Source organism: Oryx dammah, unplaced genomic scaffold (genome assembly GCF_014754425.2).
Source record: "Oryx dammah isolate SB20612 unplaced genomic scaffold, SCBI_Odam_1.1 HiC_scaffold_23, whole genome shotgun sequence".
Classification (NCBI taxonomy): domain Eukaryota; kingdom Metazoa; phylum Chordata; class Mammalia; order Artiodactyla; family Bovidae; genus Oryx; species Oryx dammah.
Genome location: NW_024070207.1, coordinates 55,668,624 through 55,694,100, shown reverse-complemented (window position 1 = coordinate 55,694,100; position 25,477 = coordinate 55,668,624). Strand labels below are relative to the sequence as shown.

At 49.4% G+C, this 25,477-nt stretch overlaps 1 protein-coding gene across 7 annotated transcripts in view; it reads right to left on the bottom strand.

Annotated features, from left to right (window-relative positions):
• Positions 1–25,477, bottom strand: part of ZNF185 (zinc finger protein 185 with LIM domain) — a 66,392-nt gene that overhangs the window by 23,594 nt on the left and 17,321 nt on the right. For 4 of the 7 annotated variants that reach the window (XM_040265484.1, XM_040265486.1, XM_040265485.1 and 1 more), the window contains exons 11-17: positions 24,635–24,709; positions 19,424–19,510; positions 16,169–16,273; positions 14,233–14,331; positions 11,768–11,863; positions 10,885–10,974; positions 4,564–4,758 (exon numbers count right to left, since the gene is read on the bottom strand). In XM_040265484.1, coding sequence (XP_040121418.1) covers positions 4,564–4,758; positions 10,885–10,974; positions 11,768–11,863; positions 14,233–14,331; positions 16,169–16,273; positions 19,424–19,510; positions 24,635–24,709 — 747 coding nt within the window. The remainder of the gene's footprint in view (positions 1–4,563; positions 4,759–10,884; positions 10,975–11,767; positions 11,864–14,232; positions 14,332–16,168; positions 16,274–19,423; positions 19,511–24,634; positions 24,710–25,477) is intronic. The other 3 variants (XM_040265488.1, XM_040265489.1, XM_040265490.1) reach the window with 2 other exon arrangements.

Below are 25,477 nucleotides of genomic sequence, written 5' to 3'. Positions count from 1 at the left end.
TTTTCTGTTCATGGTGTGATTGTGTTTCCTCCCTGTTGTTTGACCTCAGACCTAACTATGGTAGAGGTAATGAAGATAATAAAAATTATAAAATACAAAAATTAAAGCTTGCTAAACTGATGGAAAAACAATCTCCCATAGCCTGAGATTTTACCCTTGGCAGTGACTGTCCTCTGGTCCACTTCTGCTGGGCCATACCAACTGTCCCTATGTAAAATTATATGCAACCCACACATAAGAATTCTCTATTCTGTCTCAGCTCTCAACTATTCTAACTTGGCCAATTCAGACATTCTAAGATGCTGATTGGATTTTTTTCTATCCTCCATCCAACTCTCCCTCACAATTCTTCTGTTATTGTTGCCTGTGTCCTTGCAGTTCTCACTCTGCCCTCTTCTGTGCTTCTTGGAATCCCAGGCTGGTCAAGCCTCATCCACCAGAAGGGTGCATAAACTACCTTTCCTTCTGACATATGTCCAGGCTGAGGAATTGATTGTTACTTGAGACTATGAGGAGTAAGCGGCCCTTAATTCCCTGGCTCACACACTCCAAATGCCACATTTTCTGATAAACCTAGTCTGTTGAGATACAATGCCAGTGACTAGACCCAAAGACTGGAAATAGAGAATCATTTGGGTTTGTAAAGAGGGCTTGTCCACAGCCACACCTGGAAGCCAGAGCCTTGCCTCAGGTGCCCTTGTCTGTTGACCCATTTGAGATTGCTGCCTTGGTTTGGTATGTCTGTGAAGTGGGCATTTGTTCAGATGGCTCCAGGAAGTGCAGCGGCAACTTGGAGAGTTGCCCCACCACGTGAGCCAGGAGGGGTCACATACTGCACCTAGCCATGTACTTTCTGACTTGACACTTCCCTCTTCCTCATTGCTCCCCAAATTCTAGGTTCATTATTCTTATTAAACAGTTCTGTCTCCATCTCCACAGCTGCTATCCTAGTTAGCACCCCATCATCTCTTACCTGGAGGACTGGAATAACTTCCAAGCTCTTCTCCCTGCCTGTACCTGCCCATTTCAAGTCCAATCTTTTCATTGACACCATAGAGATAACTGTAAAGCACAAATCTGACCACATCAATCGTCTGCTTAAAACTTTCCTGGCTCTATAGGTGGGAATGGAAAATGCTGCAGCTGCTGTGGAAAAACAGTACAGTGGTTTCTAAAAACACTTAAAGTTATCATATGATCCAGCAATTTCACCTCTGAGTATATACCCAAAAGGACTGAAAGCAGGATCTTGAAAATATATTTGTACACCCATATTTACTACAGCACTATTCACAATAGCCAAAAGGTGGAAACAACCCAAGTGTCCACTGACAGATGAACAGACAAAGAAAAAGCAGTATGTCCACATTGTGGAATATTATTCAGTCTTAAAAAGGAAGAAAATTCTGATATGCTACACTGATGAACCTTTAAGACATTAAGACTAAGAGAAAGATGCTAGTTACAAAAGGACAGATACTGTATGATTCCGCTGCTATGAGGTATCTATAGTAGAAAATTTATAGAGGCAAATAGTAGGATGGTAGTGCCAGGGGCTGGGAGTAGAGGGGATGGGGAGCTGTTGTTTAATGGAAAAGTTCTGGACATTGGCTGTACAACACTATGAATGTGCTTAATGCCACTTAACTGCATACTTTAAAATGGTTAAGAAGGTAATTTTTATGTTATGTGTATTTTATAACAGTTTAAAAAGAAACCTTCTTGGCTCTTTGTCCTCTGCAGAAAGTCCAAGTCCGTATGGCATAAGGTTCTGACCCTGTCCACCTGTGCTTGTGATCACAGTTTTTGTCCTTTACTGGACTGATGTAGTGTGTAGTGTGCTGGCATCTCTAAGACCACCCTCAGGGTCAATGATTCACTAGAACTCCCAGGACTCAGCATATAGTCATCCTCACAGGCCCAAGTGACCTTATCACATCTCTGCACACCAACCCCCACTAACCTCACCAGCTGTCAGCTAGTTCCTATCAAACCTTGGGGCCATCACTACACACAGTTGCTCAAACGTGAAATCTTGGGAGCAGCCTTGGCTACCACTTTCCTTCACCTTTGATAAGGCAACTTGTCGGCTATCTCTTGACTGGGCAAACAGCCTCTTGACTGGTCTCCTCCCTTGTGTTGCTGTATATCTGCCCCGCTTGTCATGTCTCGTCTTTAGACTCTCCTTTGCAAAACCTGTCAGTGGCGCCTGGGGCCCTCAGAAGGTGGGTCATGCTTGTCAGCCTAGGAGTAGGTGCCTGCACAGCCTCTCTCATCACTTCTCACCAAGCCAACCATCAATTCTTCCTTCACTGCAGCCACCTTGAGTCTATATTTCCATCACAATGTATCCATCTTTCTGGCAAAGTCTTCCAGCTTCAACCTCATCCAACCTATACTCTCCTGACATCCACCCTAACTCCCCCCGCCAAAGCCCAATCACCTCCTCCTTTACCTACAGGTTGCATTTTTTACACCCTGTCTAACCAGAGAGCACACTGAGTACTGTGGCACAAAGTCCAAAGCTGTTCATTCAGTATCTTGGTCTGGGTCTCTACAGGGCCTGGAGTCAAAGATGGGCAAAAGGAATCAAAGACCAGTTGCTGCTAAGTCACTTCAGTCGTGTCCAACTCTGTGCGACCCCATAGACGGCAGCCCACCAGGCTCCCCTGTCCCTGGGATTCTCCAGGCAAGAACACTGGAGTGGGTTGCCATTTCCTTCTCCAATGCATGAAAGTGAAAAGTGAAGTGAAGTCACTCAGTCATGTCCCACCCTCAGCAACCCCATGGACTGCAGCCTTCCAGGCTCCTCCATCCATGGGATTTTCCAGGCAAGAGTACTGGAGTGGGGTGCCATTGCCTTCTCCGCAAAGACCAGTTGGATGTTCTTAAATAAGAAAATCTGTTACATCTAACACATGAACCTGGCACTAAAAATAGCCTCCTATTTAAGTATGGAACCTCCATGTATAAAAACCCCAGTATCATGAAGATTGTTGTTCAGTCTCTCAGTCATGTCCAACTCTTTGCAACCCCGTGGACTGCAGCATGCCAGGCTTCCCTGCCCTTCATTATCTCCCAGAGTTTGCTCAAACTCATGTCCATTGAGTTGGTGATGCTATCCAACCACCTCATTCTCTGTCACCCCTTTCTCCTCCTGCCCTCAATCTTTCCCAGCATCAGGGTGTTTTCCAGTGAGTCAGCTCTTTGCATCAGGTAGCCAAAGTATTGGAGCTTCAGCTTCAGCATCAGTCCTTCCAGTGAATATTCAGGACTGATTTCCTTTAGGATGGACTGGTTTGATCTCTTTGCTATCCAAGGGACTCTCAAGAGGCTTCTTCAGCACTCAGCCTTCTTTATGGTCAAGCTCTCACATCCCTACATGACTATTGGAAAAATCATAATCATGACTAGATGGACCTTTGTCAGCAAAGCAATGTCTCTGCTTTTTAATACACTGTCTATGTTTATTGTAGCTTTTCTTCCAAGGAGCAAGTGTGTTTTAATTTCATGGCTGCAGTCACCGTCCATAGTGATTTTGGAGCTCAAGAAAATAAAGTCTGCCACTATTTTCATTTTTTACCAATCTATTTGCCATGAAGTGATGGGATTGGATGCCGTGATCTTAGTTTTTTCAAAGTTGAGCTTTAAGTTTTTATTTTATTTGTCTCTGCAATAGGAGCCACAGCTACTGTTCCCTGTTTCCTGGGTTGGTAAAACACTCCTGTGTTCCCTTCTAGCATTTCGCTCTTGCTTGGATCTGCAGAAGTGATAAGTGCTTATGAAAGCACATTTGCTCTCCATGAAGTTTCCAAGCAATACAAACCTGCAGTGTTTCAACCATCTGTCAGCACATCCATAAGCTTTATAGGGCATGAATGTAATGTTCAGCCAGGCAGATGCCATCAGGAAAGCCTTGACTTGAACACCTCACACCCACACCACAAGGTCATCTCTAGTGACAATTACACTTGCCCTGTCACTCATGCATACTACACACCAACACATCACCAATCATAATCCCACTCCCACCTTTACTGCCAGTATCAGGGCACCTCTCTAATATGCTTGCACTCTCCTGTTTTCTCCCTGTCACTGTGACCTTCTCTCTCTGCTCCACCTTGTTGTACTCTTTCACAGTCTCCCCTTCCCCACATCCTTTCTAATTCTCTGACAGATGCTTTTTACACACACATATCGCCCTCATTTTACCTGGGACCACCCTCACCCCGACCTGTGGTGCTCCTATACTCTGGGACACCTCCTTCCTCCTCCACATATAAGAAATTAGCCAGGGTTTCTTACCTCTGGGAACAGATGACTGCTCCAATCACAGGCTCCATCTCAGTTCCTTATGCCAAAAGAAGCCCCTTGACACTGCTCTGTGCCCGGGACTCACCATTTTAACTGCATTCACCAGGCAGGAGCCTGAGTATCTAGGTGTGCAATGTGCCAAGCACTGGCATGGATGTGGGGCAAAAGTGGGTCCTACCTTGGTCATGGCCCCCGACAAAACTCCAGTTCAGGCAGGCTAGCAGGAGCCCAGCACAGAGTAGCCCTTACCTGTTGACCAGGCTGTCCACTTCCAGGCGCTGCTCAGGATTTCTGGGGCTGCTCTGCTCTGAGGTGCTGGGGTCTGTGCACTGCTGGGTGGGTACAGCTGGGTCTCCTTGATCATCTTGCAGGACTTGGGGCCTCCCCTGCCACGCCTCTCCCACCTTGGTAACCACATTCTTCTCCTCAAAAACAACCAAGGTGCTGAGGAAGAATGAGTCCTTGATCATCCACTGCACATCCATATCACCTTCTGTGACCACAGCAGGCTCCTCTCCCAGAGGGGGTGGGGAAGGAGCCTGGCATGGCCCCCACTTCAGGGAGTGCTCATGTCCTCCTCAGGAGGACCCCAGCACCGCTTCTCCCCTCCAACTGACAAAGGTTATCCCTGTATAAGATGAAGCCTGAGACCAGATGCTTTTGCCACCCTCCGAATCCAGCAAGGAGGCAGTGACCTCCCAGCTGTCCTCAGTATCAAGTTCTTTGGGAGATCTTCCATCCTTCCTGGCCTGACATCACACCTATACTTGCACTTCCCTCCCATCACCATCTCCATCCTGGCATGCTTCCAAGGGCCTTGTTCTCATCATTGGTGCCTCCTCCACATTCTGTGTGATGGTGCTGGTGCCTGATGGCCTCAGGCACCAAAGATGTCATATGCCCACTAGGCCAGTGGCCAAGACTGAGTCAGGTTATTGAGAACATGAGCCTAGCATTCCAGAAAATGACTATCTAGTCCACCATCACCTTGATCCTGTTCCATCCTGAACTCAACCCTGCCAATCAGCAGCCTGCCTCCAAATGCTGAGGGCTATATTGGGGGGGCTATATTAGTGCACGAAGATCATACCACCAGCTACCTCCAACCTTGGGGCTCTTTATTCATGGAAGTTAATTGCATAGTTGGCAGACTCACTGCCTTCAAGCTGGAATAACAAGAGGAGTGGAACTCATAACTTTTGGAAAGTATGCTCTTCTCCAATAGTGCCACTCCCTTAGCCAGAAGAATACCCTGACACACTCATCCCATTATGACATATAGGCTTGAGTCAATGACAAACCAAAAAGGCCTAAAGAGCATGTTTCCTGACTCTGGAAGCCCTGAGCTAGCTTTCAGTTCAGTTTAGTTCAGTCTCAGTCGGGTCTGACTCTTTGTGACCCATGGACTGCAACACACCAGGCTTCCCTGTCTATCACCAACTCCTAGAGCTTGCTCAAACTCATGTCCATCAAGTCGATGATGCCATCCAGCCATATCATCCTCTGCCATCCCCTTCTCCTCCTGCCTTCAATCTTTCCCAGCATCAGGGTCTTTTCAAATGAGTCAGTTCTTCACATCAAGTGGCCAAAGTATTGGAGCCTCAGCTTCAGCATCAGTCCTTCCAGTGAATATTCAGGACTGATTTCCTTCAGGATTGACTGGTTTGATCTCCTTGCAGTCCAAGGGACTCTCAAGAGTCTTCTCAAACACCACAGTTCAAAAGCATCAATTCTTCAGCACTCAGCTTTCTTTATAGTCCAACTCACATCCATACACGACTACTGGAAAAACCATAGCTTTGACTAAAAGGACCTTTGTTGGCAAAGTAATGTCTCTGGTTTTTAATATGCTGTCTAGGTTGGTCTTAGTTTTTTTTCCCAAGGAGCAAGCCTCTTTTAATTTCATGGCTGCAGTCACCATCTGCAGTGATTTTGGAGGCCAAAAAACAGTGTCTCACTGTTTCCATTGTTTCCCCATCTATTTGCCGTGAAGTGATGGGACTGGACACCATGATCTTAGTTTTTTGAATGTTGAGTTTTAAGCCAGCTTTTTCACTCTCCTCTTTCACTTTCATCAAGAGGCTCTTTAGTTCTTAGTATTCTTGCCTTGAGAACCCCATGAGCTAACTTTACTTAATCAGAGTCCTGTACCAACCCATGGCTCCAGTAGAATTATGATAATAGAAATTATCCTCACCAAGTTTGTGAATAAAGCCAAGATTCTCAGCAAAGAGCAATATGAATGTCCACTGTGACACACAGACACGTAGATGAATAAAGCTGCTTTGCCCTAGGCCTCAGAGCAGAGTCACCACAATTATAGAAGGTATAATCCACCTGACCCATGAAAAATAAATTTTAGTAAAACAGTCACAAGAAGTCTTGCTGAGCAATGTAACATCCGAGAAGTCCTCCTGGCCCCTAATAAACTGCCTAGAAGTCAAGTGTTTAGAGATAGGAAAGGTATTATAATACTTCTGGCTGTAACTAGATCAAAAATCTGAAAGCCTAGTCCAGCTACTGCCAACTGTGGACACAGTCATATTCATTACATGGAAGACAACAGCTCCTTCCACTTTTATGGTACCTCCATTAGACTCTTCCAATGATTGACAGCAGTTATCCACCGTGAATACATGTGTTTAAAGTTCACCTGTTCCTAATGCAGAGAGAACATAAATCTGAAAAGCCCAGACTTGCAACACAGAGGAAAACAGCATATGCTTTAAATGTAAAGTCTAATGACAAAAATTTACTGGAGAAGGGGTGATGGACTCTGTGTCTTATTAAATGAAGTCAAGCCAATAAATCTGGAAAAGAGGAACAGAGGCCAGCATTCCTCATGTCCTTAAATAGTTCTGGTGGAAAGAGGTATTCCTCTGGGGCTGGTTATTTAGCTTTAACTTTTAATAAAACGAGACTCCAACATGTATGTAGTACTTTGTGCCAGGAAATGACCTGCACACAAAACCATTTAACCCTCACAACAGCCCTGCGTGGTAGGATGTATTTTTGCCACTATTCTACAGGTAAGGAAACTGAAGCACAGAGATGAGTAAGATACCCAAGGCCACACAGCAAGTAAGGGACAGAGCTTACATTAGAGCCCAGGCACAGTACATGCTCACTACACTATATCACCTCTTCCTGTACCTGTCATGTACCGTGATGAAGAAAAACCAAAGTCAGATTAGTGCAGTTCTTCAACTTTGGGACAAAGGCACTGCTGTGCGGATCAGACCACCCAACCTGTTCACCTCCCTCCTAGACCTCTTGATAATGACGTCCTCTCCCCACGGAGCCCCAGCACCCTGACTTGGCAGGTCCGCCCAGGGTCCCTCGGGGTTGAAGAGTCGAGCCGCCCTCCCCTCATGGGTCCTGGCCACGGCCAGCTCTGAAGACCAGCGTCCGACGTCCAGAGATCACAAGGGCAGCTCGCCAAACAGCCCCTTTGGATCTTTGCGGGCACCCAGCTCCCTTCCTCTCTCCCGCCTCCGCCTGCACTGTGGTGACGGTGCTGGGTCAACTCCATGCGGGTGGGACCGCCCAGATCCTCCAGGCCATCGCGGGATGGGGAGCGAGAGCCCAAAGCGCCAAGATGGGCGGCCAGACAGAATTGTTATCTTCGCGCGCCATCTGGCGGCGTTTGCAGGAACCGCCCGCAAGGCTTCTCTCGCCCAGGGTAGCCATTTCGAAGTGTGGATTGTCGCATTTCCTAATAAGCACCGCGACGCGAGCATAGGGCCGCAGGAAATGGCGGCGCGCGCAGGCGCACAGGAACTGGACGTATACGCTCACCTCCCCCCCCATCCTCCCGCGGGGCACCCAGGCGCAAGCGCACACAGGAAGGCCTCTCGCTGGCCTAGAGCCAAAGGGGTGCAAGTGTGCGCATGTGCAAGCGCATACGTTCTGTGCCCACTGCTCAGATACCTGCAGCTAAGGTGGGGAGTCTGCGCGTCGTTTTTTCTTTCCAGTCCCTATCTTCTGACTTTCCGTTGAGATCAGCTTTAGGACAGCGTTTGTCAACCTCACCATTATTGAAATTTTGGCCTGGATAACTGTGATGGGAGCTATCCGGTGCACTGTCGGCCATTGGGCAGCATCCCTGGTCTCCACCTACTACTTGCTAGTAACACCCTTTCCCATTTGTAGCCATCAACAGTGTCTCCAAACATTGCCAAGCGACTCGGGGGTTGGAGGTGGGGGAGATGTCCCGTGTTCAGAACGGCTACCCTAGAACAATAAAGTCTAAATCTCTGCATGGGTTCTGGATACTTAAAAAAAAAAAAAAAAAAACTTCACAGGTGGTTATCAAGTGCAGCCAGATTTGCGAAACACTGATCAATAAAGTTTGTTTTGATTTTGCAAACTTTTAAGCAGAGTAAAGTAGTTGCAAACCTGGGCTCTAGAGTTAGCCATGTGAAAGTGTTAGTCACTCAGTCATGTCTGACTCTTTGCGACCCCATGGACTATAGCCTGCCAGGCTCTTCTGTCCATGAATTTCTCCAGGCAAGATACTGGAATGGGTTGCCATTCCCTCCTCCAGGGTATTTTCCAGACCCAAGAATTGAACCTGGGTCTCCTGCATTTCAGGCAGATTCTTTACACTGAGCCACAAGGGAAGCCCAGAGTTAGCCATATCTGAGCTCTATCTCTAGCTCTGCTCTTCACAGGAGCCCTCTGTTTCCTCCACTGTCAAATTGCATAGCAAGAAGCAAGATCCCTCTCTAGGTTTGAGGAATATTACATAAGATAATGGATAATTCAAGCTGATGTCTAAACCCCATCCCAGACATGTGCCACTGTGGCCCAGGAGAGCTCACCAATATGCTACAAAATAACCACACTTTTCCAGCTCTAGCACATGTGCCCTAGGCAGACAGTCCATACAAAGCCCACAGGGGCTTTTTCAATTCCCGCACATGTGCCCTTGATGTGCAGGTGTGTCCTCAAGTAACCTAAGGGATCCAGGAGTCCATTGAGGGTTCATAAATATTCTATACATACATACATCTATATATACATACCTACATCTATCTATACATACATACATGATTATAACAGACTGAATTATGGGAAAGAATTTGTGATAGATCTTGCTGTTATGCAACTTCCAACTGTCAATCAAAGCTGTCAGTCCATGCTGGCCTAGGTGAATATGTAAAAGCCCTCTCTCTTGAAAAACCCCTGTACTTCATCATTCTGTTGCCAGTGCCTCTCTTGGCTTGGCCCATGTCTCAGTTGAGGTGTACTTTCTGTTTTTTCCTTAATAAACTTTCTTTTGCCATGGGTAAGACCTCAGATTCTTCTTTGGTTCCTTACCAAGAACCGAGCCCCACAGGAAGGTCCTCTTTAACCCTCCCCAAATCTGGTAACAGGTGTCAGTTTTTGTTTTCACTCTGTTAACTTTCAGTGCAATTCAAAACATTAAAAAGTCACATACCCCCAGCATTGTGGTTTATGTAGGGGTGACAAATGTAAAAAAAAAAAAAAAAAAGTAGCCGTAATGAGGTGTGGCATTGCAGGAATTCACTCACTTTTTAAACACCTAAATCAGACCACATCCCTCTCTGGCTTAAAAATTGAAATAAGATGCAGTCTCCCTCTCATGCCTTACCAGGGCCCAGTTTCATCTGTGATCCCCCTCACCAGGTTGGCTCCAGCTACTCGATGCTTTGGAACCTGCTAAGTGTGTTCCCACCTCAGAGTTTTTTAGTTTATGTTTCCCCATCTCCAGTTCTTTTCTCCTTGCTCTTCCTAGAGTTGTTGGTTCCTTCTCCTCCTTAGAGGAGCTCTCCTGAGTCATTGCTCTACTCCACTCATCTAAGTAGTACCCTCCTCGCCACCATTACTCTCTTATCTTAGCAACCTTGTTATTTCTTTCAGAGCACTGTTCTTCCCAGGAGTCACAGAGATGTGACTTCTAGTCCTTTGTTCTTCATTATAATTAGGTGCAAAGCTCACGATTGTGGGGAGGACTGTATGAGAAACTAAGTACAGGTCTGTGCACACATGAGGTTCCCCAAAGTGAAGTGGCTGTTGTGATTATTAATGATATCTGGTACTAAAGGCCAGTCAGCCCATGCCTACTGTGATAAGCCTTTTCCACACTCAGCTACATACAGTGCCAAGTAAATACCAGGTTGTTTGGAGTCTTATGTATATACTGTTACCTTTGCTTGGAGGATTCCTGTTCACCTTTCAAAATTCAGCTCAAAATCACCTGTTGCACAAGGCTGTGTTCGGCCCCACTCCCCCTATTCCAGTCTGGGCTGGGTTTTGTCTGTGTGCTCCAACCTCCAGAACAGGGCAGGTGCTGTCCAAGTGGGTGCTGATTGAAAGAGTGGGTGACTTCCTGATTATGGAGGACTTTCTGGCTAGATGCAACAAGGTGTACTGGGAGGCTCTGTGGCCTTGGAGGCACAGGCCAGAGGTTTGTAGCTGGAGCTTCAGCCCTCGCCACATCCCTTTGGCTAGTAGGCATCACTGATCTCACCTTCCCAGCCAAGGGCTAATGCATACCTGAGCTGTGCCTCTCCACCACAGAAGCACTGTTGGCTGATGCCTTACCCCTTTGGATTTGTCTCCGTATCCTCCAGGTCTGCCAGGCTGTTGTTCTTCCTGTTGGCCGGGATAGCAGAGGCCGAAATGGCATCAGAGCTGAGGGAGGAAGCACACAGGCCTGCTGAAGCCTCAGACCAAAGCAGACTGGGGACCCGGGTCTTCCGTTTCCTGGCTGCATTCTCACAGGAAAGGGGGACCTACATGTGCCAATAAAGGCTGCTGTGAGTTAGAGCATCCTGTGAGCCCTGGCTGTGGCCTTAACACCACAGTTCAAGACTAAGCACTGGTCATGACCAGCTTGGAATCCCTAGGGAAGTGTCCTGCTAGGTTTGGGTTCCAGCATCTTTGCATGACTTACATTTCCTAGGGCTCTGTGGAAATCCAGAAAGATCTTTACTTACTAAATGCTCCCCAAATCCATAGCAAAATGGCTTCTCTCCACTGGTGGATTGGTAGATCAAATAGGGCAGAGAAGCGTGCAGCCTGGGAATGTACAACCTCTTCCCATTGCACTTTTGCACCTCCCCAGCCACCTCCAAAGGCTCCTTGGGACTGAGCCCTCTACTGGCTGTCCCTGGGATTCTTTCCCTTGACTACTCCAGAGCAGGGTCTCTTTCTAAGCTCCACCTTCCAATGTGTTCTTCTTTGCCGCCTCAGCTTGAGTCCCTGTGGCTATGTGCTAAGTTGTCTGGGTCACCTGACTTATCACCTGTACCTCCTCTCCCACTGCCCCCAGTGGGTGGGCTATGTCAGGGCCCCTTCTAGGCTTCCCTGTCTTGTGGTGATTGCCTGATGTGAAGATGTCATAGATAGAGCTGAGAAGTGCGAGGGGAAACCTGAGGTGCCAGAGGCAGAGAGGTTGATCATTGGGCAGTTGGCCCACCCTTACCTGGTGGTTGCTGGTTCAGGCTTGCAAGGTTGTGAGTTTGCACTGGGCACCTCCTGATCATCCAGGAGAGGGGTGAAGCCAGCAGGTGAGCACGGCCTGTGGAAGGAGGCCAAGCCTGGTCTTGGTTCAGGACTTTGTGTCTTTATGTCTACTTCCCCCAAGAGAGTGGCTTCTGAAATGGGGTGATAACTGTGTCTGCCTCATACGTTTTCTGAGAACAGCATGTGCACAAGTATGCTAAGTTGCCCAGTCATGTCTGACTCTTTGCGACCCCATGAGCTGCAGCACGCCAAGCCTCCCTCAGTTCAGTTCAGGTCACTCACTCAGTCGTGTCTGACTCTCTGTGACCCCATGGACTGCAGCACACCAGGCTTCCCTGTCCATCACCAACTCCCGGAGCTTGCTCAAACTCATGTCCATCAAGTAGGTGATGCCATCCAACCATCTGTCATCCCCTTCTCCTGCCTTCACTCTTTCCCAGCATCACCCTATCCCTCACCATCTACTGAAGTTTGCCCAATTTCATGTCCATTGCACTGGTGATGCCATCCAGCCATCTCATTTTCTGATGCCCTCTTCTTCTTCTGCCCTCAATGTTTCTCCTTCTGTCCTCAATCTTTCCCAGCATCAGGCTCTTTTCTAATGAGTTGGCTGTTCACATCAGGTGACAAAAATACTGGAGCTTTGGCTTCAGCATCAGTCTGGGCCCTAACACGTGCTAAAATGCTCTTGTGATTATTACCAGGCCCTGTGGCTATTTGTAGAAGCAGCAACCGTTTGCAGTCTGTCTGTGCCCATCAATTTGATACAGATTCAGTGGGTGCTGTCTTATGCAGCCTTCCCAGGTATAGGCTGAGTTCTTTATCTCTGCATGAATCACAGCACTCCACAAAGTCAGGCTCATGGAGCACCTGGTCACCTGTACTAGCCTGCACACTCCACCTTGTGTTTATTCCCAAACCCACCATAATCACTGAATTCAATTATTAAGTAAACTCAGGAAAATGAATGGAAAAGGAGAGTGCTTTTTTGTTCATGACAAACAACTTTTTCTTTGGAAAGATCATAAAAGCAAGTCTCTTAACAGTCATTGTCAAAATTTATAACTATAGAAAAGACAGTGTAAAACACTGCATTAAAAGTCATAAAATCTAGAAGATTCTTCAGATAATTCTGCAAGTTAATATGAGCTTCAGCTTCATTTTAAGGAAACTGAAAACAGAAATCAAAGACTTCAATTTGTCACTGGGCATGCGCAAGAAGGATTATCTGGATAAATATCCAAAGATGAAGTAATCAAGAACCAAGTCCAGTAATGTTGGACCAGAGAATGGAGTCAACCTGCAGGACCATGCTGGCCAGCACCGTGATACTGGCTGTGGGTGTAGGGCTCTTGCACAGCCCTCCCCACTAGGGGAAGCTCAGAGAACCAAGGCCCTGGCCCCGTGGGATTTCCTGGCACCAGAAGCCCCAGCCTGCCACCCTCTTCCCAGGTGGTCTTGTGCTCCTGATTTGGAAGTAGGGGTCAGGGTTCAGGCATCAGTTGCAAACTAGTAAACATAGGGAGGGCAGCAGCTCCTGGTGGGCTCGGACAAGTAGGGGCAGCTGAGAGGGCCAGTTGGGAAAGCAGAGGAGTCCCTCCTCAGACAGACTGCTGTAGGGCAGGGGTGCTGGCTGGCAAGTGCTTTAGTGGCTCTCTGCAGGCATCACTTTCGCAATTCCTCTGTGGCCATCTGCTCTGAACCATGAGGGCTGTAGCACAGCTTGGAGCTGAACTATCTCTGCCAACATCTGCACACCTGGACTTTTCCCCCCAGCAAGAGTTATGCTTGGTTTGGAACCACTTGGGGACAGGTGGAACCTTGCCACTCCACAAATCACCTGAGAAAATGGGCCCTGACTCCATCCAAGTACAAGAAGTCAGAGCCCAGGTGGATACACTCGTCTCCCACTTTTTCTCTCTGGGCCACTGCTCTTTCATTCACTGAACCTGAGAACAGAGCTGGCCAGAGAAGAAAGGTGGGGGTAGGAAGGAGGCTTTGGGGCTTCTGGAAGGGAAGGGAAAAAGCAGAGATGAAGGACTTCCTTCTAGCTTGCCCTTAGAGCTCAGCCAAGAAGCAAGAAGGCAGTGATTCACCCATCATTCTCTCCTTCCCACAGATCAACCTAGCTCCCCATGTCTACTTTGTGCCTACTTGGGAGGAACTTGAGAGCCAGTGGAAGAGAGTAGGAGAAGAAGCAAGATTTAAACAGAGGTAAATCTCGAGAGTGGAAAGTCCAGGGACAAAGGATGTGGTGGCGGTGGGAGTGCTGGAGATGGGAGAAGCAGTGGGCAGGACTATGGAAAATGAGCAGTGCTCCGCCCCCAGCAACCCAAGCAGCTGTGGAGGCTTGACCCTGGACTGTCACCAGGAACATGAAAGAATCAGCAACTTGGGGCCACTGGCCTCCCCAGGGTAGCTCACCTTCCTCTCCCAGAGCTGACATCTGCTCCAACCAAGTCTTCATCTGGGGAGCCCATGGCTTCTGATCCCATGTTGCCATCACTTGACTGTGCAATTGATCTGGATGGGAAAATAAACATTTGCTGATTTACTGGGTCTTGATTTAATGGAAATTTGATTTAATGTAATTTAATGTAAATTTGATTTGATGTAATTTAATTCAGTTCAGTTCAGTTCAGTTGCTCAGTCGTGTCCGACTCATTGCGACCCCATGAACCGCAGCACGCCAGGCCTCCCTGTCCATCACCAACTCCCAGAGTCCATCCAAACCCATGTCCATTGAATTGGTGATGCCATCCTACCATCTCATCCTCTGTCCCCTTCACTTCCTGCCCTCAATCTTTCCTAACATTCAGGGTGTTTTCCAATGAGTCAGCTCTTCGTATCAGGTGGACAAAGTATTGGACTTTCAGCTTCAACATCAGTTCTTCCAATGAACACCCAGGACTGATCTCCTTTAGGATGGACTGGTTGGATCTCCTTGCAGTTCAAGGGACTCTCAAGAGTTTTCTCCAACACCACAGTTCAAAAGCATCAATTCTTTGGCGCTCAGCTTTCTTTATAGTCCAACTCTCACATCCATACATGACCACTGGAAAAATGGGCTTTAATTTTATTCAAATTAACATAAATTAATTTAATTTAATGTGCTTCCCTTGTGGCTCAGCTGGTCAAGAATCTACCTACAATGCAGGAGACCTGGGTTCAATCCCTGGGTTGGGAAGATTCCCTGGAGAAGGGAAAGGATACCCACTCCAGTATTCTGGCCTGGAGAATTTCATGGACTATATAGTCCATGGGGTTGCAAAGAGTCAGACACGACTGAGTGACCTTCACTTTCAGGCGTCCTGAAAGCAGTCCTCAAGGATCAGAAGCCCAGGTCTTCAGTTGCCACGCTGTACTGCTTCAACGGAAGCCAGGATGATACCAGCACTATTTTAGCTTTCATCCCAAACTTGATGAGCTGGGAGCCAAGAAACAGAGCAAGGGGGCACAATGGGAGGTGGGTGGGGGGAATGACCAACAGAGAAAGGGCAAAATAGTTGGGGCCACTAATAAACCACAGAGATCAGGGCTGAGGTTCCACAATAAGAAGACGATGGCAGGTGGACAAGCCTGTAGGCTCTTCTCCATTACTAGCTACCAGCTTCTCACTGAGGACGTGCCCAACTCTCAGTCCCTGCCCACCACACCCAGGCTCCCCTGGTCGGGCTTCAGGGAGAGGTGAGTTGGATGGTTGCATGATGCTGGGCACAACCAGCCCCTCTGGACTCATCATTCCCTGCTATCATTCTGCCTCCCATCCCTGCACCCCTCCCACATCTCCCTTTGTCCACAGGCCATCCTGGAAGTCCCTGTGATGTGCTCTGCAAGGGCCCACACATCCTTTGATCACTGACTTCCCTAAACCTCCAGCTCAGTGGCCTTGCTTGCCATGGCTGTCCACAGGGTTGCTTTCCATAGAGTAAAGGCACAATGAGGTTGGGCTGAGGGCTGGGGTTGGGGTGGCCTGGCCTACAGTTTTGTCCTCCTCTAGAGTTTTGTCCCGGAGAAGGCAATGGCACCCCACTCCAGTACTCTTGCCTGGAAAATCCCATGGGTGGAGGAGCTTGGTAGGCTGCAGTCCATGGGGTCGCTAAGAGTCGGACATGACCGAGTGACTTAGCAGCAGCAGCAGCAGAGTTTTGTCCAAGTGGCTTCCTGAGGGATCTTGGCAGAGGCCAACCCTTCTCCAGGCCTTATGCATTCCTTCATTCATTCTTTCAACGGATATTCATTGCGGACCTGCACCCCAGACACTGGGGACACAGTGAGGAATGGAACAGCCCTGGTCCCAGCTCCATCCACTGACCTTGGATGGGGGGCCACATGGGCTCTGGTCTCTGCACTGAGTTACCTTTCAGAGTCTGCATCAGGGCTCCTGAAGGCTCCTTCACTAGTCAAGTTTCTCTTGGGCTCTCTGGGGTGAGGGACCTCTTTGTCTTTGGAAACTGAAGAAGACCTATAGTGGAAAGAAACAGAAGTTAAGCACCCATACTTAAGTGAGGGCAGCTACCTCATCCCCAAATGCTAACTTTCTCCAAAGACCTTAAATCCTGATGTTGCAGGATTGGCTCATTATCAAAATCTACTAACAACTACTATTGATTGACTGTCAGACCCCATTCTCATGACTGCGTGCATTAGCTCTTCACATCAACCCCACAACATGGTCACTGTTCTTATCCATGCCCACTTTCCAGATGAGCAAAATGAGGCACAGAGGACTTGGAGTGATTCGTCCCACGTTCCACAAGTAACAGGAGGAAGAGCTGAGATTTGAACCCAAGCAGTCTGGCTTCTTCAGAGTTTTGGACTATAATCTTCTATGGGGTAAAATTGATCCTACCCTCTTGATTCAAACTCCCTGTATTCTCTCTGAGGTCATCAGGGAGTCTCATGGTGCCAACTCCAACAGAAACACTCCCGTCATTGTGACCATTCAGGACCACTGACCCAGTGGGTAACTTCCACCTTTTCTCCCCCATCCATCTCCCACTGCTTCCTACTTGCCTTGCCACAGCTTCCTTATCTCTTCCACCTATTTTTCCTCTTCTGCCCCTTAAATGTTGGTGTTTCTGGCATTCCTCACCATCTGCATGCTTTGCCACTGACCTTGGTCACCTCCTCTGCTCCCATGGTGTCAACTGTCATTCTGAAGCCAATGACATCTGCCTTTTCCCACTTCTCCATATACCCACTACTTCCTGGACTGGCCCTCAGGAAGCTCACCCTCAACATGGCCAGAACTGACCACCCTCCCCAGCTGCCTCCAGGGGAATGACCAGGCAGCCACCACCTCCACAATATGGTCTGTGCTCAGTTTGCTGGCTCCTCTCTCCTCGAGCCCCTTGACACTGTACCCCATGTAAACATAAAACTTGAACCCCATTATTTCCATTCTCATCCCTCTGCATAGAACATGGAAATCTCTTGAGCCCTGACCTCTCTTTGAAAGCTCGACCACAAACTCTGAAAGGCCTCCTAGTAAGGTCATCATAAATAGTAATTTGTAAAGTACTAAGTATAGCATCCTACCCTGCCGTCTACCCCTAGCCCCACTACTGTAGTGAGTTATGGAGCAAAAAGTGTGGGGTGGGAGTCAGGCAGGCTAGGTGGGAATTGTGGATCTGCCTGCTCTCAACCATGGGACTTAGCAGTTACTGAACCATTCAGGATCTCAGTTTTCTCATCTGTAAAATGGACACAGTGATTGCATCTACATCCTGCATGGGGACGTGGGCTTGGATGTTTAGGGCAGGGCAGGGCTTAGTGAATTCTATTAAGAGTTTTCCCTCTTTCTTCCTTTTCTCCAACTTGATTTTCTGTTGGAAAGTGGGAGGGGGCACTCCAGGGGATCTCGGTGGGCTGTTATAGCTTTGTCACTTTCAGACAAAATGCCAGAGGTCTTATGGGGCACACAGTGCAGACCTTCCTCAGAGACAGCCTGGCTTCCTCCTGTGTCTCTCAGGGTCACTTTGCCCTTGTTTCCCAGGTACTGGTCACCTTAAGGAAACCAGTGAAGCAGCTTCCAGTGTTGCCATATTAAAGACATTGTCACACTGGGTGATTCTCAATTATTCCAGCAATAAATGCTACTCTGGTCCTGTTCTGGGACAGGCTCTGGGCTCTCCAGGAACTTGGGGTTCTTGGGGCAGAGCCATCTGTGTGTGGACAATCGTGACTCTGTGTAGAAGACTCTCTGTGTGAGCTCAGCATGGAAAGCCCTTCACAGAAAGACACACAGGTGAAGGAGGTGCAGCAGATGGGAGACGTCCTGGCTGAGACTGAACAATGCAAATGGGAAGGGCATCCCCAGCAGGGCCTGCAACCTGCACAGCCAAGTGGGGCTGGGGAAGGCTGGAGGGCAAGGTCCAAGGAGGAGGGTATATAAAGGGAGCCAGGAGGGGGTGGATGGGCCCCATCAGGCAAAGTAGATTTCAGGCTGCAGAGCCTAAAAGGAAGGGGGTGTTGCAGAGGTTTTCCCCAGGCCTGGCAGAGGACTACTGCTGCCGTTTAGAAATGGCACCCAGGTAGAAATATGAAGATTCTGGGATGAGGTGAGTGATAGAGGAGGCCTGGCCCCAGGGAAGGGAGTAGGGACAGAAATATCTCTAAAACAGAATGGACAGGACCCAGTGCCTGACTGGGCCTGAGGTGTAGAGAGGGTGGAGCCAAGGAAGAGAGTCAAGGGACCCACAGATCCATCAGGAGTCATTTTGGATATCAGTTCCTCCAGGAAGCCTTCCTTAACCACCCCCACCACCATGAGGGTGAGAGGCCCTTGCTTGGAGCTCCCACTGCCCCAAGGATTAGCCTGGGTATCCAGTCTGGCCTCCCTCTCCAGACTTTGGCCTCATTAGATGGGGTCCCAATCTGTCTGCTTCATTGCAGCCTCCCAGGTGCTGGCATGGAGGCAGGTGAGTAGCTAAATGAACAGGAGTCAAAGTGCCGCAGAGAAGCGCAGAAGTCTCCCTCCCTCCGCAGGTCTCTCCTCCCTGCTCAGATTTCCAATTGCTCCCACCTCAGCTTTGCTGGACCCATCCTCCCATCCCCCAAGCCCTGCCTGCATGTTACCTGACTGTCTGCCCCCTACCTCCAAGTAAGCCTGAGTCCACTGTGCTCCCTGCTGGTTGTGCACCTCCCTGAACCGCCCTACTCCTGAACTGTTGAGGCTGGTCCAGTGACCCTGCCCCATTCCTGGTGGCCCCAGTCACAAACAACTGCCTTAGTGGCCTGGGGGCGGAGGTGGGGTTCCACAAAGCCCAGATTCCCACCCAGTACAGCTGGCTGCTCCCATCCTCAGGGCCCAGCTGGGTGAGCCATCACCTCCAGGGGCTCCTGGCACATGGCTAGGTCGGCATCTCAGGCCTGACCACACATGTTTCTGTGTCTGCCTCCCCCCACCAGGCAGACAGTCAGCAACTCCAGACAGGGGGTCCCCAGGGCTGCGTCTATTCTCCCATGGAACCAAGTGCTTGCTCCCAGGAGTTCTGGAGGGAAATGGGATGGGGCAAAGAATCCAGGTTGCTCATTTCTCCCACCAACAAGCCCACAAACCTCATAACTTGCAGCCTGGCCCTGCTCCTCCCATCTCTAGAATCATGTGTACCTAATTCCTTCCAGGTGTGGGGCCACAGGGTGGAGTCCTGCTCTGAGTGTTGTGATCTGCAGGTGGACAGTCTCCTCACCTCTTGCACTGCAGCCAAAAGAGAGAGGTAGAGAGTTGCTGGTAAGAAAGTCCTCCCCTTCTCCACCTGTGCTGGGGGTCCCAGGCTGTCCTCTCTCAGGAGTGTCCTTGCTAGTGCAGTGGGACACCCAGACCTTGCCCCTCCCTTTTTTTCTCTTGTCTCCTTCTTAGACTTGAGTCTTCTTGGTGCTGCAGCTGAGCTTGGGCCACTGACCTCCATGTCCCAGAGGAAGGGGACCAAAGGACCTCTTAGCAGTCTCTTATTCTTGATCCCAGCCTCCTTCAGACACAGTGAGGGGCCTTCTGGGTACAGAGGTGAGCCCTGTCAGTGGCTGCACTGAAGCATCCAAAGTGGCAATTTGTTAGTTCATGGGCTGATGGGAACACATGGTGAGCGAGATGCCCAGGAAACCTACACACCAAATCTGGAGTGACAGCCAGTGAAAGGAGAGACTCAGGGCTTGAAGGTCAGAGAGCAGTTGCCCATGAGCTGCAGCCCGGGCAGGATCAGACATTCTCAGCCCTCAGAAGGTCCCTTTGAGCGTTCCCTTCCTCAGAGCCTGGTTGAGAGTGACTGCACACAGCCCTCCAATTCCACTGGATTTTGTGTCCCCACTGCAGGGCCTGACACCCAGGAGGATCTGGCTGTGATGATGGTTAGGGGTGAAGAGAATCTAGAACATTCTGGCTTTGTGGGGTTCCCCTTCACTCCAAACCACACCTATTAGGTCCACATTACAGCCACTCACTCCTTCCTTTGGTTGTCCCTGGCCACTGGGGTACAGGTAGGGGTGAGTCCCAGGCCTGCCCTGGGGAACAGGATGAGGGCCAAGTGGCATGGGCGTTGACACAAGTAACCTGTAGGGCCATGCCCAAATCAAGCCCCAAAGGCATCTGGAAAGTTCCATGGAGGAGTAGCTCAGCCCAAACTCACTGGAGGGAGACAGAGGGAGAAGGGAGGAGGTAGAGGCCGGCAGGGCTCTTAAAGACAGAGACCAGATTGACTGTGGCAAAGAAAGTCCACAAGACGTGCTTGAGGTGGGGATGGGGCCTTGACATGATCAGGCACGTAAGAAAAGACACTCGGGGGTCCCAGGAGGAGGAGGGGTGTGTGTGGGGTAGGATGGAGACAGGGAGCCCCTGGAGGGCAGGTCAGTGAGCTGCTCATCTCTGTACCTTCTGGGCACTGAGATGATGAGAGGAAATGGAAGGGCTCTGGCGGACAGGGCTTCTCTACACACGAAAGCCCAGAGGGGGCCTGGTGCACATGGGTAGCTCTGATCTCAGCCCATCTCCATTCGTGATGACCATGAAGACAGCCTGTTGTTCCTTTGTGCCAGGGAGCAAGGACACATTCCACTTGGGGATGTCACAGGCAAGTAAAGCATACCTTCTCCCTGGCATTTCTAGTTCCGTCAGACAGGAAACAGGAACCAAGCGCTGCCCCAGCTGGCGCCTCTTCCTCAACCCTTGCCTCCGGAGCGATTTTGACTTAAAGGCTCAGCCCCCATGGATCCTGCTATGGGTGGCATTGTGTCCATCCTAAAAGATGTGCTAAAGCCCCTGGTATCTGTGAATGTGACCTTATTTGGAAATAGTGTCTTTGCAGAGGTAAATATTATGATGAGATTTTATTGGAGTAGAGCGGGTGCCTTATAGAAAGGGGACAAATACACGGAGGAAAGACAGCCTTGTGATGGCAGAAGCAGAGGTCGGAGTGATGCATCTACACGCTAAGAGGCGCCAAGGACTGAGGCTGAGAGAAAGGCCTGGAACAGACTCTACTCCAGAGCCTTCGGAGGAGCACATAGCCCCGCTGACACCTGCCTTGATTTAGGACTTCTGGCCTCTAGAATTCTGAAAGCATGCATTTCTGTTGTTTAATCCACCCAGTTTCTGGAACCCTTTCACGGAAGCCCCAGCAAATTCACACAGGGGCCTTCCAGCCTCTCCTCCTCTGCAGCCAGCAGCCTCGCCCCTTTCCAGACCCTCAACCACCCACAGCTCTAGTTCAGTCTGAAGTGGTCGGCCAGGTTGAGAGCTGCTGGAGGCCAGAAGCTCTTATCCAGTGAGGCTGCAGCTGCAGGTGGGAATGCAAGTGGCCTGTGCCAAAGAACTCATCCAGCTAAAAGAGGGAGAGAACTCAGGGAGGGAGGACAGAGGAGCTCCTTCTCGGCTGCCCATGGTGGCATTTCCCTCTGACACCAATAGAGGGCAATATTGGCCTTTTCATTTGATGATGGACTTCCCTGGTGGCTCAGACAGGTCTGCTTACAATGCAGGAGAGAAGGTTCAATCCTTGGGTCAGGAAGATCCCCTGGAGACAGAAATGGCAACCCACTCCCATACTCTTGTCTGGAGAATTCCATGGAAAGAGGAGCCTGGCGGGCTACAGTCCATGGGTTTGCAAAGAGTCGGACACGACTGAGCGACTTCACTTTCTTTCACTGTCTTTCTTTCTGCAGCTCAAGAAGCACACAACCATACCAGCACCAAGGCACTGCACAAAGGACTTCACGTGCACTATCCCATTTAGTCTTTTGGACAGCCTCTGGAGATAGGTATCACTGCTCCCTGTTGCTCCCTATTTTACATATGAGGACCCTGAGGCACAGAGAGGTAAAGGGACTTACTCAAGGCTACACAGCCCATAGAGGGCAATGCAAGGGTTTTGCCTTGTACTAGAAGCTGTGCTCTTACTGACGGCTCCTTAGTTCCTCTGCCAGGCAGCATGCTGGGGCCCAGACTCACCTGATCAGGTGAAGCAGAGAGGCAAGAAAGCTTGAACAGTGCTGTGACCGGGGCAGCAGCCAGGCCTGGGGCTCTCACACAGGCTAGTGTCAATGAGAGGAGGTATCCGAGAATGTGCACTTTGGAAGATGGGCAGGAGTTATCCTTCACATCAAGAGTGGGGAAATGAGATGAACCCAAGAAACTAGGCCACATGGTTCATGGAGGCAGGGCCACTGCCACAAGTGGGCTGTTGAGGTGGGGAGGGAAAGGGACGGAAGAGATGATGGAGATGGGAGCTCAGATTTGGACACTTGGTACTGAGGGGCCTTTGGGGCACCCAGGCAGGTCAGGGGTCCAGAGCAGGATGGGGCATCCTGCTGTGGCACTCTTTCTGTTCCCCTGTAGGGTTTGGCGCCTGAGACAGGGGTGCCCCTCCTAGTTGGCCACAAACCAGCTATTTTGGTTCAATCCCTGTTCCCCAGTGGTCTGGGCTCCTTCAGGGATACAACCAGACCTGGAATTCTAGATAACTAGGCAGGCAGGAGCCGGGCATGGGGGGCTGATGGTGACCCCCTGAGTCACTGCAGGGCCTCATGGGGGTAGCGTCAGACAGGAAGGCTGCCTGGGACCAGCCAGCAGTTCATGGCGAAGGTACCTTGTGGTTTGCAAACACTAATGGAAGAGCCTTCCTGACCAACCACTATTGCATACTTATGGTGGGGGACTTGGTTATGGTGGCCCGACCAAGACTGACAGCCGCTTTGCTGTGACAGCCAGGTGGTAGGTAGTAAACATCCAAAGGAGTTTTCTGGAATAAATGCTAAAATGCCTGTCAATTGATAACACAACCTAGTTCTCCTTCTCTGTGCTTTAAGAAAGCATGTGAAACCAACATTAATTGCCTTGTTTTTTTTTTCCAAAACACAAATTAAGGAGATTCCTGGGTTGGGGATTCTGGAGAATAGAATGGTTATCCACTCCAGTATTCTGACCTGGAGAATTCCATGAACTGTATAGTCCATGGGGTCACAAGAGTCAGACAGGACTGAGAGATTTTCACTTTCACTTTCAAAAACGTGGTTTGTTTTTGGTAAATTGTGTCCCCTCCAAAATTTATATATTTACATCCTAATCCCCAGTACCTCAGAATGTGAGCTTATTTGGAATAAGGATGTCTCAGATATAATTAAGATGAAGTCATATTGGAGTAGGGTGGCTCCTAGTCTAATATGACTAATGTCCTTATAAGAAGAGGAGGTCAGGACACAGACACACTGAGGAAGACCTTGTGAAGAAATTCAGGAAGAAGACAGCCATTTATACACCAAATAGAGAGGTCTTAGTAGAAATCAACCCTACTGACATTTTGATTTCAAACTTCCAGCCTGCAGAACTGGAAGACAATACATTTGGCTATTTGTGTCAACCAGTTTGTGACCCTTTGTTTCAGCAATGCTGGCATACTAAGCCCTCGTATTCCATCAATGCTACCTCGTGAAGAGCTCTTAAATTTTCCTGTTGCTCTGGCTGTGACCTGTGGCTGGCCTTGAACTCCTGCAGTTTTCTCTCTCCTCCACCAATCTGGGCTGTAGCAGGTTATCATATCTCTCTCCTGGCACAGGAGAGGTGGCCCCAAGGACCAAGGTCACATACAAATGGTTGAGGGGCTCGAGTCAAGGAGGGGCGTGTGGACATGCAGTGGCATTACAAGACCCGTAACAGCCCCAGGGGCAGTGGCGTTCTCACAGGACTTAGCATGATTCAGCTCAGAGTACAAAGAGGTATTGATTGCCTTTTGCCTGCAGACAAAAGAGAGCACCATTATCTGCCCAACACTCTAGGGCTCAGAAATCAGGGCAAATCAAAGCCCTGCCTGGAGTGAGATCACCCGCAATCAGACTGTCCCTGCCCTGTCACCCCACTGCCAGAGCCTCCCATCTCATGGGCTCATGGGCCAGAGGCAGTTTCTGGCACCCACCTGGGCTCAGCATGAGCTCCACCCAAATGGCCCGTGACACTTTGGCTCTGTCCCTGTCTGCACTGGCAAAGAAGGAGGCAGAGGACAGCACTGGCAGGGTGAACTTGATCAACTTACAGGAGAGCCTTAGACGCGTACCCTGGCTGCAGACCACCTCACATCCCACAGTTGGCCACTACAGTGCTCAGTGGTGCAAGAGTTAAATTGACACAGACAAGCACCAGAAGACAAGACTGAAGCACTCTCTCCCAGAAGACCAGGCTGTTTTGCTCCTTTCAACCTCAGGACATCAAGCCAGACAGGCCCTTACTGATTTCGGTGTCCCATCCTGTCACTGGGCACATGGGAACACTGACCCTGAGGCCCTGTAAGGAGATGACCTGGCAGTCACCAGCCATGCGCAGAGGTGAGCAACTGATTACCTGCTTGAGCCAGCAGGGAATCTCGCCAGAGCAGGTGGGTCCTGGCTTTTCTCAGAAGACCCATCCTCATCCACCCTTTGGGAAAGAAGAGAAACAGATGCACTTGGAGCCTGAATGACATGCTTTGTTTCAGTCATGTTGGTGGCTGAGTGACTGCAGTTTGGGATAAGGACAGGACATGAGGTTGAATAGTGTCCTGACAAAATTCATGTCTGCCTGGAGCCTGGCAACGTGATCTTATTTGGAAATAGTCTTTGCAACCAATTTGTCATCAAGTTACAGTGAGGTCATACTGAGGTAGAGTGAGCCCTAAATGCAACAACTGGTGTCCTTGTAAAAGGGAAACTTGGACACAGACACACAGAGAAAAGAAGGTGTTGTGACAGTGGAGGCAGAGGTAGGAGTGATGTGTCTACAAGGCAAAGACTGCCAGTGACACCAGAAGGTAGGAGAAAGGCCTGGGACGGCTCTATAAGTTTCCTGAGGCTGCCATGACAAAGTACTACAAACCGACTCTTGGTGGGCACTTGTCTCTAAGATCATGCTGGCTGTATTCTGGTCAGCATTTTTGGTCTTCCCACCTCTGAGTCTGCACAGTTGGGCCCTCTGCCTGGAACACTAGGCATGCCAAGTTCCCCTTGTTTTTCAGTCCTCAGCTTGTCATAGATGTCTTCCCTCTCTATCCAACAGAATAGCCCTAAGTTCAGCTTTCCAGAAGTTTTTTTCCCTGTCCTCCCCAAGTATTTTCCTGTCCCAGAAGATGTCCTGTCCCCTCACTCAGCGGCAGCATCCTGATGTCCTGATCGTGGCCCACTGGCTCTTGTTCAGCCTTTAGGACCCATC